The 15929-nt window shown below is 41.9% G+C and overlaps 1 protein-coding gene across 4 annotated transcripts in view; it reads left to right on the top strand.

The window, feature by feature from the left end:
- Nucleotides 1–15929, top strand: part of SMAP1 (small ArfGAP 1) — a 160411-nt gene that overhangs the window by 46896 nt on the left and 97586 nt on the right. The window contains exon 2 of one of the 4 annotated variants that reach the window (XM_058661533.1): nucleotides 8187–8307. The exons of the other annotated variants lie outside the window; for them this stretch is intronic. Coding sequence (XP_058517516.1) covers nucleotides 8236–8307 — 72 coding nt within the window. The 5' untranslated portion in view covers nucleotides 8187–8235. The remainder of the gene's footprint in view (nucleotides 1–8186; nucleotides 8308–15929) is intronic. 4 annotated transcript variants of the gene reach the window in all.

Here is a 15929-nt window from a genome sequence, read left to right as displayed (position 1 = left end):
ATTTTATTATATACCTTTCTGCAGATTAAAAGGCAACACAAAAATTTGCATGGATGGAATGAGATAGGGGTAAAGAAGGTAAAACATACATTCAGAGTATAGATTCACATGTAATTTTATTTGGCTCTATCTTAAGTTAATTTTTGAGCTGTTTTACTTGCTAGGACATGAAGAAAAACATGATTTTTATGTATTTCCAAGATTATGGAAGAGAAAACATAATAGTTAGATCAAGCAAGCAGACCTTGTAGGGCACTTTATAATCAAAGAATGTTTGGTAACAGTTGTGATAGTAGATGTCACAATCTTAAACTTTAGAAAAATGTCAGATAGGGCTTGAAAATATAAGAGTTGGCATTTATCATGGATTATAGAGATGAAAGTCATTCCAGACCAATGTGTAGTGCCTTTTTAATGGTTGGTTATAATTTATTTTTATTTAACTGGCAGATTTAACACACAGGGAGAGATTTTCATCTGCTGGTTCATCCCCCAAATGGCTGCAGTAGCCAGAGCTGGGCTGATCTGATGGCTAGAGCATGTTTCAGATCTCCCTTGTGGGTGTAGTAGCCCAAGCACTTGGAATGTGCACATTACAAGGAGCTGGATCAGAAGCAGAGCAGCTAGGACTAGAACTGGTGCCCATATAGGATACCAGCACTGCAGGTAGAGGCTGGATCTATTGTGCCATGGTGCTAACCCCATGATTTGTTGTTAAGGATAAAACAGTTCAGTTTTACAAAGATTCCTTTTTTTCTCAGGTTCTTCAGAGTTGAATAGCACTGTATTTGAGGTAGCAACTGTATTGCATACAATATTTATTTCAGGTTAGAAAATTTGAAGACAGATTTTAGAGAGGTAATAAAACAAGGAATTAAGAGGGTTGTCCCTAGAGTCAGGCTGCCAGAGTTAGACCTTGTGATCTCAAGAGAATATTTAAACCTCACTTTCTTCATTTGTAAAATGAGACCAGTAATAGTACTTGTTTCTATATAGCAAATAAATTAATCTGGGTAGAACATTTAGGATAGTACCTGGAATATATTTTTTAAAGATTTTATTTTTATTACGAAGTAAGATGTGATATACAGAGAGGAGGAGAGACAGAGAGGAAGATCTTTCGTCCGATGATTCACTCTCCTAGTGAGCGCAACGGCTGATGCTGTGCCAATCCGAAACCAGGAGCCAGGAACTTCTTCCAGGTCTCCCACACGGGTGCAGGTTCCCAAGGCATTGGGCCATCCTTGAGTGCTTTCCCAGGCCACAAGCAGGGAGGTGGATGGGAAGTGGGGCTTCCGGGATTAGAACCAGCGCCCATATGGGATCCTGGCGTGTTCAAGGTTAGGACTTTAGCTTCTAGGCCACCGTGCTGGGCCCGTACCTGGAATATTTTAAACATTTGATAAATGTTACCTGTTTTAAAAACTTACTTTTGATGATGTTACATAGTTGATTAGCATGGGAAGGGTCAAAAATTAGGGGACAGTGGGTGAAACTATTATTTCCAAATTTTCTTTTCCTTCTTCCTATATCTGGGAGAAAGAGGGAAATAAGGGGAGAAGCTGCACCCGGCCTCCCAACCGCCTCAGTACTTGGGGATGGATGTGGCCATGCGATGTCTTCCCAGAGTCCCTGATCTGAAGCGTGCGCTGAGGGTTCTGCTCAAATGGTTTTAATAGTTCTGAAATGTTGACAATCTCGCTGATGAGGAAATTTTTCCAAGGTCCATAGGCTGACGTAGTCCATCTTAGAGTCTCTATTCGCCCAGATACTTGTTCTGCCTTCCTTCCTCTGCTATGGTACCAGAGGTCCTCTGGTGCTCCAATGGACGGCCATATCCTCCATGTGCATCTGGGTATGCTGACCACTGCTCTGTCTTATCCACTGAGGGAGGCCCAGCTCTGACACATGCAGTTCCTGGTCAGACCACAGATGCTGCAATTCTCTCCATGGTTGGAGTTCTGAGTCTATTAGTTCAGTTGGGAGGATCCACAAAGAAACTTTGTCTGAGATGATCCCAGACCTGACTCAGTCAGTCACCCACGTTAACCTGTGCACACACTAATAGTTGCAGTTCTGTTTCTAGCCCTGTCTCTTACATAAACCAATGGATGCTACAGTCCAGTCCAGCCCAACCCAACACACACACTCAGCTCTCTCATACACCAATAGGAACTACAGCCTAGTAGAAGTGACTCCCAATAACCCTCACCAGGCATAACCCTAGCCCTGGTTCTTGTGCCTCCTAGTTATGTGTTGCAGACTGGTCCAGTCTGTCCCATGTCCCATTCAGCTGTCATACATGTCAGTGGACAGTGAAGCCTAGCTCAACCCAACCAACCCCACTGTCCAGCTCACAGCTGTTAAGGCAGACCCGACCCCAGCACTGGTTCTCATGCTTACCGGTGGGAGTTGCAACCCATCAGAGAGGTACCCGCAGTTTCCCTATTGGTTCCAGTCCCAGTCCCGGATTTTCCATTCTGTAGGTGGCACTGTGGTCTGGTTTGACAACACTTTCCAACTGATGCTGCAGCAAAGCCCAATCAACTTGCTCTTACTCTGCCTTATACATACATCAGTGGGTATTGTCGGTTAACCCATCCTGACTCTTCCCTCTAAGAGTCTTGCATGCATGTTGGCATGCAGGCCAACAGGTGTTGTAGCCCTGCTTTGCCTGGTCAGCCATCGGTCCCATTTCTCATGCTCACCAGTGAGAGCAGTGACCCAGCAGGGTAGCACCCTGTATGCCTGTTATTGGGCTTGCACCCACACATGCTTCCCACCCTCCTTCTCAAATGTGCTAATGGGTGCTGTGGCCTAGTCTGGCATGGTCTGCCTTGGCATTTGGAGACTGGTGCTATAGTCTGGGTTGGCCCGATCTGATCCCAGTTCCAACTTAAGCTGTTGGGTGTTATAGCCTAGTCCATCCCAGCCCTAATGTGAACTGGCTGGTGTTATATTCCAACCCAGCATGTCCGGAACCCCATTCTGGTTCTCACATTTGCCAGTGGGTCCCCAGACCTGACTCACACAGAAGCCGGAGGGTATCATAACCTGGTCTAATCTGGGTTACTTCCAGCCTTGGTTGTTGTGCTCACCTGCAAGGGACTATGTCCTGACAGAGGAGATCCCCAAGCTTCTCTATCACGTCTCTTTCCATCGGCACATCTCGCACACGTTGGTGGGTACTTAGCCCAGCCTGACTTGGTCTATTTCCTGTCCTGGCAGGAAAAGTGGCCTTACCCATTCTGGTACTTACTGTTGGGTGCTGTAGCCCAGTCATCTGTTCCACACCCAGATATAGCTCTCATATTGTCTGGAGCAACTCAGATTCAGTCCACATCACTACCGAGGGAGATTGCAGCCGTGTTTGTCACCCCTATTCAGCCATGAGACTGCAGACCAGATTGCCACCCCATATTCTGGCTGTTGTTCACCAGTGGGAACCACAACTCAGCCAGAGTATCCCATTAGGTACCCAGCCAGACCTGTTCTTAGCCACATATCTTGCACATGCCAGTGGTTGCTCTGACCCACCTCGGCATAGCCCATCGCTTGTTTTGGCCTTTAACATTGGATATTGCAGCCTGACATGTCCTGATCTGCTCTCAGTCCCAACTCTTTTTTGTTGTTGTTGTTTTTTTTGTTGCTGTTGTTTTTCACTTTTTATTATTGCCATTTTATGATACAGTTCCATAGGCCCTGGAATTTCTCTTATCCCCTCCCCAATTCGCTCCCCAATTCCCTGCCCCTTTCTGTTGTTATGTAACTGGGATTTTCTTTGTATTTGCCTTTGGTTTGGGTGGGCGCTATTCCTCTTCTCTGTCAAGAAAACATCTTTATCATTTGTAGGGCAGGTTTGGAAAAGGCATATTCTTTTAACCTTTCTTTACTGTGGAAGAATTTTATTTCATTTTCAAAGACAAAGGAAAGTTTTGCTGGGTACGTTATCCTGGGTCGACAACTTTTAGCTTTTAGAATCTGGAATATGTCACTCCATTCTCTTCTGGCCTGTAGAGTTTCGTCTAAGAGGTCTCCTGTGAGTTTAATTGGCATTCCTTTATATGTCGATTTTTTTCATGTGCACATTTCAGGATCTTTTCCTTGTGTTTTATTGAAGAGAGCTTGATTATCATGTATCTTGGTGAAAATGGCTTTTGGTCCACCCCGTTGGGTGTTCTTTTCCCCTCCTGTATTTTAGTAGTGTCTCAGTTCTTGAATGTTTTTCTTAGCTTGACTTAGTTCTTCTTGTAGCTTTTTGTTTCCCCATTACTGCAGGAAATGTCTGACAATTCAGATTTTCTCCTGTCTTGTTGATTCTATTATTGAGAGTTTTTCCACTGAAGTTTTAATTTACTGCATTATGTCCTTAATTTTTAAGATTTAGGTTTTAATTTGATTCATTGTTCACATTTCCGGTGTTTCATATTCCTTAAATTGCTTGAACTGCTGTATGTGCTTCTTTTTTTTGTTACAGATTTATTCATTTTATTACAGCCAGATATACACAGAGGAGGAGAGACAGAGAGGAAGATCTTCCATCTGCTGATTCACTCCCCAAGTGAGCCGCAACAGGCTGATGCGCTGATCCGATGCCGGGAACCTGGAACCCCTTCTGGGTTTCCCACGCGGGTGCAGTGTCCCAATGCATTGGGCCGTCCTCAACTGCTTTCCCAGGCCACAAGCAGGGAGCTGGATGGAAAGTGGAGCTGCTGGGATTAGAACCGGCGCCGATATGGGATCCCGGGGCGTTCAAGGCGAGGACTTTAGCTGCGAGGCCACGCCGCCGGGCCCTGTATGTGCTTCTTGTTGTTAAGAAGCTTTATAACAAATTTTGAAAATTTTTTGCTCCCATTTCCTCAGTGTCTGTTTCACTTAATTATGTTGACAAAAGACTTTTTTTTTTAAGATCTATTTATTATTATTACAAAGATATACAGCGAGGAGGAGAGACAGAGGAAGATCTTCCATCCGATGAATCACTCCCCAAGTGAGTGCAATGGCTGGTGCTGTGCCAATCCAAAGCCAGGAGTCAGGCACTTCCTCCCAGGTCTCCCACGCAAGTGCAGGGTCCCAAAGCTTTGGGCCATCCTTGACTGCTTTCCCAGGCCACAAGCAGAGAGCAGAATGGGAAGTGGAGCCGCCAGGATTAGAACCGGCGTCCATATGGGATCCCGGTATGTTCAAGGCGAGGACTTTAGCCGCTAGGCCATGCTGCAGGGCCCTGACAAAAGGCTTTTGCTCATTTTTTGGGGAGGCATTAGTAATGTTCGTTGCGCTTCTTTTGTTCGTTTGTTCTTTGTCATTGCTATTCTGCTTAGCAGATTCCTTTCCTTAGGGCTGGTTTCTAAGCTATGTTTCCCACAGTTCTACAGGTCGATTTTACTGATTGTGATTAGTACCCAGATCTTCATTTGCAGTCGCTTGTGCCACTGCCTCCAGTGAGTTTCAGTCCCCAGTTCATTCCTGAGTTCCTGGTGAACTCCCCTTCCCACCTGGCTGCCGGGCTTGCTGATGCATTGTCTGGTCACTGCAACATCACTCTGCTGTCTCTGTTCTGTATGTTTACAGATTTCCAGGTGTCCCTCTGCTGTTGGCCGCTCCTCTCCTATATCCCAGGATTATGCCCTCTCTGTTTTACCCTGGCTAATGATTTTGCATCTGTTTAAACCTGTCGTTACCCCATTCTGCTGTCTTTGCCTCTGAGGTTTTGTATTTAAACATTTTGCCAGTCATTAAACATTTTGCCAATTGTGCACTCCATTGATCTCTTGAAGACTGTTCATTCACTGTTTATAAATGTCATGTATTAATGTAGGACCTTTTCCTGGCAACACTAATGATACATAAACAGAATCCACTCAGGTACATAATATATCTTGCAGAACTTTGATTTGTTATAACCTAGCCTTTTAGCCATATAAGTTAGAGAGCTTGCTTTTTGAATTTTGTAGAAAACTACACACCCTTTTTTGATTTCTTTTGTTTTTATTTCACCTTTGTGTCCGTTTTGGGCTAAAACAAAAGTGTCTTGAAACCATCTGTTTTCACAATTTATGTGTGACTTTTGTAAGATCATAGAAACTTTCCTGTTTTTTTGAAAGAATTATTTATTTTTATTACAAAGTCAGATATACAGAGAGGAGGAGAGACAGAGGAAGATCTTCCGTCCAATGATTCACTCCCCAAGTGACCGCAACGGCTGGTGCTGTGCTGATCCGAAGCCAGGAGCCAGGCACTTCCTCCCAGGTCTCCCACGCAAGTGCAGGGTTCCAAGGCTTTGGGCCATCCTTGACTGCTTTCCCAGGCCACAAGTAGGGAGCTGGATGGGAAGTAGAACTGCCAGAGTTAGAACCAGCGCCCATATGGGATCCTGGCGTGTGCAAGGCGAGGACTTTAGCCGCTAGGCCATGCCACCAGGCCCTCCTGTTTTTGATTTTCTATTTATCCAACCTCTGAATGTTTCTACTTTGAGTTATATATAGCCTTTTGTTCTTTTGACTTAAGAGAAAGTGTTGAGGAAGATACATTGTTAATTAATCTGATTTTATTTTCATTCTCAGACATCTTTTTCTACTTTACTATCTAATTGAAAATTTGAAATCTCAGAGCCTGTGGAACTGTATAATAAAATGATAATTAAAAAATGAGAGGATGTGAAATGTGATTGCGACTCTGAAGTTCATTTTGAGATTTTCATTTTTAGGCAATATGAGGAACAAAATTGCATGCAGTTTATTTATGCAGTATTGCTGTGCATTTCCTTTTTCCTCTTGATATAATTTACTGGTTTAACTTCTAATAATGTCACTAATTGTCCTTTTAAAAGCTGCATCTGCTTACTGGATAGTTGTTCGGTTAAACTAATGAACAAAGTTGTGAGAAGAGTCTTAGCAGAAGTCTTTCATTTAACTCATTTAACTCTTACATTGCCTAGTCTAGGTAGAATTTAGAGAGTATACATAAGTAGCAAGGTACTTGATAATAACACTTGGATCTTCGGTAGATGACTATATCTGGAAGGAAAATATTGAAGGTGGTTGAATAAATACATGTGTGAACAGATCATCTGCTTATGTTTTAGATATATAGTTGATGTCTTCCTTGGTTTGTGTAACTGTAATGATAATACATGTTATGAGGCATAAAGCACTGATCTGGAACTGTAGAACTGGGTTCAGGTTCTAAAATAATTTCTGCAATTGTTTACTTAGTAGAGTTTTTCTTGTTTTTAAGATTTATTTATTTTTGTTGGAAAGGCAGATTAGATTGACACAGAGAAGGAGACACAGAGAGAAAGATCTTCTGTCTGCTAGTTCACTCCCCAAATGGCCACAGCAGCCAGAGCTGAGCCAATTTGAAGCCAGGAACCAGGAGTTTCTTCTGGGTCTCCCATTTGGGTTCAGGGTCCCAAGGCTTTGGGCTGTCCTCTGTTGCTTTCCCAGGGTATAAGCAGGGAGCTGGCTGGGCACTGGATCAGCCAAGACACGAACTGGCACCCATATGGGATCCTGACGCATGCAACACAGGGATCTAGCCACTGGGCTACCGCGCTGGAGCTATTAAAGTGGTTTAAATTGAAAAGTAACATCTGACATTCTTACCTTATGAATCTCTCTTATTCTTGCTGTAGCTCAGGTGACTTGATCTAGCATTAAGGTACCTGCAGTAAAACTGATAAATGGGGGAAACCTCTAGGAAATACTGAAGATTAAAATCGCTAAGACTTGTAGCAGGAGAAGGAAGAATGTGGGATGATGCAAGAGCTGAATTTTCAGTTACTGTGATGAAAGTAGTGGTTATCCCTGCACTTCAAATGGAGTGAATTTCATAGTAAGATGAAATGACAAACATGTGATGTAAAACATATTTAGATTTTTATAACGGTGTTGAATTTCTTAGCTTTTTACAAGAATGCATTGTGAATTTGTGCTAAGTAACAATTTTAGTAGATAGTCAAGACATGTAAATATCTGGACAGTGTTAAAATGTATGAAAACTGCTGCCTCTATTTCCATGTCATCATGAAAACTTTGAAATTATATTGCTTAGTCTTACAAACAATTGTTAATATAATTCAGATGGAGAACAACTCCCCATAAAAAAGTTTGAAGCTAGAGGAATGGACTCTGTTAAATATTTCCAAAGAGTTCCTGAAACCAAAGATGGTGGCCCTTCTTTTCCAGCAGCTGGAATCCAAAAGATCTTGAAAGCAGTCCTGAAAGGCTTGCTGCTATGCAAGAAATCCTGGTGGCTTTTGAGAGGAAGATAGAGAATTATTCTGGAAAATGTCCAGTGATAGTGGAGGTGAGTCACAGACGTGAAGAACTTATCAAGGGATCGTAAATACTCATTTCTCCTTTTAAATATGAGAATTTCTTTTAAAAAATCAATTTATGTGATATACAGGAAGAGAGAGAGAAGAAAAGAGAATCATACATTTATGCAGGAAGTGAGAGAGAGAAGTAGAGATAGAGAGGTATCAGTGGATCAGTTGATCCTGTATCCACTGGTTCATTCTTGGGAGGTCACAGTGACTCAGGCTGGCTCAGCCTAAAAGCCGGGATCCTGGAACTCCACTCAGGTCTCCCGTGTGGTTGGCAGGGAACCCAGTACTTGAGCCATCTTCTGCATGCTTCCTGGAAGCATTAGCAGCGAGTTGGAACAAAGTGGGACGTCTGGTTCCCTGATGAGGAATGGGAGAGGCAGCTTACATTGCTTCTCCAGTAATTCCCTGCCCCAGAGGGTTTTAAAAAATATGCCTCAAGCTGATACCTCTGAACATTTTCTTTTGTGTGTTATAAAGATTTTAATAACTAAAAAATAGACAAGTCTTTCCTCTTCCCCACATAAATACATTTAAGAAAACGCCAGTGTTAATCAACAGTAGTGTTTAAGAGGAAAGGAAAAAATGTAGTTAAGTACCAGATTGGTGTTTACATTTACATGGATGGGCTTTAGAAATATTTGTGTATTTGATTTGCTTTTTGATGCATCAGAGTCACTTCCTTAAAGGAGGAAGTTTACTTGCTCTGATTCAGACTTTGCTTATATAGCCCTGCTGGAGTTCCTCTAAATCATACGGTATTGTTGATAATAGTGGTTAATAAATGATACAATGCAGTTTTAGTGTTTTTTCTATTCTGTTGAGTTCGGGGAATGAGAAATGGTACAAATGAGTGTGGTACAAACCTCAAAAAAATGTGCAAATATAAAGAAAACATACTCACTCCCATTTTCCTCCCTTATCCAGTTTCCTCTGTATAAGAAACTGTATTTGTCAGTTTCTTGTGTAGCTTTCCTGAAGTATTTTAAGCAAATACCATAAATCTTCAAAAAGTTTATGAAAAACAAATTTCCTTTGACTCTCTTCTATGAACATTTGAAGCAGTTTCATGCATATAAACATGTAAATGATTGATCTTCATACATATATTTTTTTAATTTTTCTAAATTTTTTTTTTTTTTTTTTTTAATACTAAGCCATACAGAGAGGAGGAGAGACAGAGAGGAAAATCTTCCATCTGATGATTCACTCCCCAAGTGACTGCAGTGGCTGGTGCTGCGCCAATCTAAAGCCAGGAACCAGGAACCTTTTCCGGGTCTCCCAAGCGGGTGCAGGGTCCCAAGGCTTTGGGCCATCCTCGACTGCTTTCCCAGGCCACAAGCAGGGAGCTGGATGGGAAGTGTAGCTGCCGGGATCAGAAATGGATCCTTGTGCGTTCAAGGTAAGGACTTTAGCCACTAGGCCACCGTGCCGGGCCCATACATAACAATTTTAACCTGGAAGTAAGATTCTTTTCCCTCTTCCAGTCTGTTCCTCAGGAAATTGGATAGAAAAATTTGACTTTTAAGTTTTTTCCTATGTATTAAACACACATGTAGCATTCTTCTGTTAAACATTAATGCTTAAGAGTCTATCAGTATTTTAATGTCTTTCACTTTTGCCTTTGGAAATTTAGAAGACCTACTTGCAACCTGATGATAACCTTATCATTTACAGTGCTGCTACATCACTATTTTTTCCTCTTACTAAAAAAGGGGGGGGGGGACCTGGTACAAAGGCTCAATGGCTAAATCCTTACTTTGCAAGCACCAGGATCCTATATGGGTGCCAGTTCATGTCCCAACTGTTCCACTTCCTATCCAGCTCCTGCTTCATGGCCTGGCAAAGCTGTAGAGGATGGCTCAAGTCCTTAGGACCCTAAACTCACAATGGGAGCCCTGCAGAAGCTCCTGGTTCTTTGCTTTGGATCAGCTCAGCTTTGGCCGTTGTGGCCATTTGGGGAGTCAGCCAGTGGATGGAAGACCTTTCTGTCTCTATCTCTATATATCTACATTTCCAATAAAAATGATATTTTTCTAAATAAAAGTAATCAGTTAATTTCAAAGGGCAAATCAATATACACAAATATTTGTGATTACTGATATCATTCTAAAATAATGCATCAATGTAAATTTCAGATTTATTCTTCATGAATATAGCATCTGAAGGAAAATGTTGAGAATATGCTGCAGGGGAGAGGTAGGAGGAAGGCATGGGAAAAACCTCTGAGGTTGGCAAAGGATTTTTCTCCTTTGCAGGGGAGTCTTCAGTAATATTCATTATGCCTTTGTCTCTTCTTTTGCTCTTGGTCATTGTATTTCTGGTTAGCAGAGTCTTCTTCTTGAGGCACATTTCTATGCTTTGTCACCCACAAGTCTACAGTTTAATTTTATGTATTACAGTTGGTACATGACTCTTTGTTTGCAGTCGGTTATGCCACTCCCTCCAGCGAGTTCCAGGTCTGGGTTCTTATGTTAGACTTCCACCATTGTCTGCATAGCCCCAGCTTCTGGCTCACCTCTCTCTCCACCTCCTGTGATACCGTGCTGAAGCTGCACTGTTGTCTGTACAACCTTTCTCCCACTGCGGTTGGAGCAGGTCCCAAGATTAGGGAGATACCAGGTGTCCTATGTAACTAGCTGTTGGTGGTACTGATCTTGCCGGATCCCTTTTGCTGTTAGGTTTGAGGGCCACACGGACCTATTTTGAACCGTATGATGCCATAGTCGGCATTATTTTCCTGTGGGACCAGTTCAATGCACTGAGCTCAGTGAGTTCTTGATCTGCTCAATGCTTGTGCCGCTCACTGTTGTCCCTGTAGTCTTAAAATTCTTTGCCATTCCATACGAAATGGTCCCTGATATGCCACTACTAGAGTTCTTTATGTGCTTGCCGTCAGGTCTGAGGGCTACCCATTCCTACCCTGGGTGGAACTTGTAGGATGCATATCGTTGCAGTTCACTGAGCCAGAAATGAACTCACTCCCAGCTCTGCACCTCAGTACTGTCCATAGCCCTTAAACAAAAATGGCATCTGATATGGCTCTAGGGGGCATACTGGGTTGTGAAATCCACCCTATTTTTTTTTTTTTAAAGATTTATTTATTTTTATTGGAAAGGAGGATATACAGAGAGGAGGAGAGACAGGAAGATCTTCCGTCCATTGATTCACTCCCCAAGTGAGTGCAACGGCTGGAGCTGAGCCAATGCAGGTTCCCAAAGCTTTGGTCCGTCCTCCATTGCTGTCCCAGGCCACAAGCAGGGAGCTAGATGGGAAGCAGGGCCGCTGGGATTAGAACCGGTGACCATATGGGATCCCGGCATGTGCAAGGTGAGGACTTTAACCACTATGCTATCGTGCCGGAAAATCCACCCTATTCTCAAATAACTGCTCATCTGGGATCTGCTGCTCTGTCTCTGCTCCTCGTCAAATCAAACAGAGCAGTATGACGAGCAGTTATTTGTCTAGGTTCATCTCCTGATCTCCCAGTATTATGAGCTTCCCACCTTGCTGCTGGTGTAGTTCTGCCTGCCAGTGCGTTTAAGATTGTCATTACTAAATACCACTGAGATATCAGTCACTGCCAACCACACAGTTTCTGCTGCTTTTCTGTGTCTGTCAGTCTCCAGGTACCCTTCTGCTGTTGTTCTGTCCTCCTATTTCCTGGAATGTGCCCTCTCTGGTTCACACTGGCTAGTGTTTCTCCATCCATTTAAACATATCCTTATCCTATTCTGCTGTCTTTTTTCTCCAGATGCCATTTTTAAGGAATCTTTGTGTGTTTGCTGCTGTTTGGTCATTGTAGAAGCTCTGCTGACATAAAACAGTGATTATTTTTACATATACATGCTATTACATAGTTTCTTGTTGCATTTGTTTACTGCTTACTGATTTTGCTTATTTCTTAATCTTTTTTTGTTGGATACTTTTTTGTTGTGGTTTGCTAGACTAATGTTAAGCACATGTAATGAAAACTTTGAATCGATAGATTCAATTATCTTCACTCATTGTAAAGCAGAAGTTAGAGTGTGTGTGTGTGTGTGTGTGTGTGTGTGTGTGTATGTTTATAAAGTTTATGTGTGAAAGATGGACTTAGGGGTGGGAGTGAGAATTCTTCCATTTGCTGGTTAACTCCCCGAATAACAACAGTGGCCAGCACTCGGTTAGGCCATGCCAAGATCCAGGAGTTTCATGCAGGTCTACCATGTGTGTGGCAGGGGCTCAAGCACTTGGACCACTTTTTGTTGCTTTTCCCAGGCCATAATCAGGAAGCTGGATCAAAAGTGGAGCAGCCATGGTGTGAACTGGTACCTATTTGGGATGCTGGCCTTACAGCTTGTGTTTTCTCTCACAGTGTCATAACCTTGGCTCCAATATGATGTGAAAACTGGGACTAGATAAAATATTTTGTGTTTTAGAAGTTCAAAAAGGTGCAAAGTTTCTGTATGGTAGATTGTGGTGGTAGTATGTTAGGCTATAGTAATTCAAATACTGTCTTTTGAAATTAAACCTATGTGATGTATGAGGCTTTGGACTGGTTGTGTTATGGTTTATGTAGAGAAACAAAATACATAAATTTAAGATTAGTAAGGGGATGCTGCCTTTAAATCAGATTTTGGGCTTCTAAAGTATGATTTACTATACCATTTCCAAGTAAAACATACTTTTGTAATTTTAATGGTGGGGATTGAAGATGACAGAGTCAGAAAAGTACAACAAAACATTCTTGTAGGAATATGTCATGCATTAGAGAACAGACCACATTTAATGGAAAAAGTAACATTAAAAGTGTGTTCTACCCAACTTGGATTTGTTATAACTATAAACCACATAGGTTTTTTTTCTTCAGTATGGTAATATTTTCCTTAGAATGACAATAAATGTTGACCTTGTATTTGAAGTGTATTCTTATAATAATTTATTTGTTACGAACATAAATACATCTTTAGTTCACTGGCAGTTCTTGTAAGTTAAAAAAATTATCAATTTTGAGATGAGCTATAGTTTTCTAAGTAAATATCTAAATAAAATATTTCAAAAACAAGCATAATAGGAGGTTAGCACTGTGTCTCAAAAGGTTTATCCTCCACCCTGTGGTTCCAGCATCGCACAGGGGTGCTGGTTTGTGTCCCAGCTGCTCTACTTCTGATCAGCTTGCTGTTTATGACCTGGGAAAGCAGTGGAGGATGGTGTAAGCCTTGGGACCTTGCACCCACCTGGAAACTGCAGGGAAAGATCCTGGTTCTTGGCTTTCGATCAGCTCAGCTCAGCTCAGCTCTGGCTGTTGGAGCCATTTAGGGATTGAGCCAGTGGATGGAAGGCTTTTCTGTGTCTATACTTCTCTCTGTAAATTTGCCTTTCAAATAAAAAACAAATCCTAACAAGACAACAAGCATAATCAAAATTTGATTTAAGTAATTGGGTGCCGGAGACCAGCTCCAGCCGAGAGTTCGGAGCTCGGGAAGGGTGCGTGAGATAGGCGTAGAAAGAAGAAGAGAGAAAGAAAAGAGAGACGGACCACTAGGATTCCTTGATCATTGTGGACATTGCGAGAAAGCTGTCTGCTTTATTTATACAGAAGCAGTACAAAGTTTTCTTTTAGGGGCATTTTGACATAGCTTCAGGGGGGCACAATTTACAACTTTTTGAGAAATGATTGAGGAAGGATTCCGCATTCCTTGCTTATCTTGGTTTTCCAGTCTTCATCCACTCTCCTCAGGTCTGGGCTCTAACCTAGGCGCCGCCTGTGACAACCAGACCCCTACCTTGAATTATGTATGGGTTAGTAAGTCTGGAGTCTTGGTCTATGGGGATTACGGGTCATTGGCACTAAAGGCCATTAGGTCAGCAAGCTCACACAGTTTGTTAACTGAACAAGCAAAGCAAGAGTTATAATGGCGGAAAGAATTGTAATTAGCAATGAGCCAAGTTTACTCCATATAAGTTTCAGTTCTACAATGGACAAGTGAGTGTTTCCAAAGATAATTCTACAAATTGTTTCACCTTAAGACAGGGCATTATCCATTCCAACATTGCAGCCAAGAATTTCTCAGTAGGCAACACATCTTATTCAGTAATACACTCTTGCTACAATTCTTATTCTACAACTTAACCATCACTTAATGTGAGGAATACATCCAAAGAGAAAAAAAGATCTGAGACAAAAGGTTTCAAACATTAAGTTCCTCTACAACTGCAGGTTCTACAACCTCATAAGTGATCAAACAATAATCAAAAGTATATCTTTGTGATGTTAGTGAAATCAGCCTATATTTCCTCTAGTTAGAAATTATGAAAGCAGCTAAAGCAACTACAGTTTCTATGTTCTAAAGAGTTGCAAGGACAGGCTAACCCTTAAGGTCACAGTAACTATATTTTTTGCCTTAGCAGGATAGCCTTTAGGGTCCCAGTAACAGGATAGCCTTTAGGGTCACAGTAACAAAATAACTTTTAGGGTCCCAGTAACAAGATAGCTTTTAGGGTCCCAGTAGCTATATTTTTTGTCCTAGCAGAATGGCCTTTAGGGTCACAGTAACAGGATAGCTTTTAGGGTCCCAGTAGCTATATTTTTTGTCATGGCAGTTTTAACCCATACTCCCATCATTTCCATTAGTTTGTAAAATTCTCATCAAGCCATTTCCCAGGAAGCATGCTAAATGTCCGGGCCAGATTTTATGGCAATGGGTAGGTACACAATAAGGTGTCTGGAAACAGCATGGGCTTGATTGTACTCCTGTGTGCAGTTAAAGGCCCACTCACCAGGACATTATCAGTAACATTAACTCCTAAGCTCATGTTGGTTGTAAAAGCCATCTCACAGGGGCAGACAGTGCCTCAATACAAAATTCTTAGTGGGGTGGTTGAGTGCCCATGCGAAAGGGAGTGAAAACTGCGTCAAGGTGGTCAGAGATGAATCCTCTAGGCCCTGCCAAGTAGCTGGAAGCTCCCTGGGCCCTGCCATGCAGGGAGCTGTTCTCTTCACCCCTTTGTGTCATTCACACCTACTGCACGGACCCTGGCAATTGGGTGTCTTCCCCTTTCTCATACTCAACAAATGAAAGAAGGTAAATTTAACACTTACCTTCTCCCCTACCTCCCCCGCCCCCGGGGATGACTTGACCTCTGTAAAGCAGAGACTTTTCAGGAGTATTAGTATCTTTTACAATTTCAATAGTTTGATACTCTTACAAATATCCCTGCTATTGGAGAAATTAAAAACAGATTTGAAAATTTGAAGTTTTTCAGAATAAGGCATAGTACCTAGTATCTGTCTTGATTTCTGGAAAATAGATAGTAGAGGTTAAGTTCATAGCTTAAATCTGCTACTGGCTATAAAGGAGTAGAAGCAGCTTGATCTTTTAAAATAAATACGTCCTTTATTGTCCTATTGTTTTATATTTTTGTATAAATACCCAGGTTGATTGTCCCAGATTTCCTAGTTTTTATTTTTATTAGCTGCCATACAGTGGTAAAGATCACTTATCTTGCTCCATTTAATAAAATAGCTGCTTTTTTGAAATGCAGATTTAGAGCGAGAGAGAGAATATGAATATGAGTTGAGTGCTTTTATTTGCTGATTCACTCCCCAAATGACTGCACTGGC

The sequence above is a fragment of the Ochotona princeps genome, chromosome 1 (assembly GCF_030435755.1).
Source record: "Ochotona princeps isolate mOchPri1 chromosome 1, mOchPri1.hap1, whole genome shotgun sequence".
NCBI classification, from domain to species: Eukaryota; Metazoa; Chordata; class Mammalia; order Lagomorpha; family Ochotonidae; genus Ochotona; species Ochotona princeps.
This window is presented reverse-complemented; position numbering and strand designations above follow the sequence as displayed.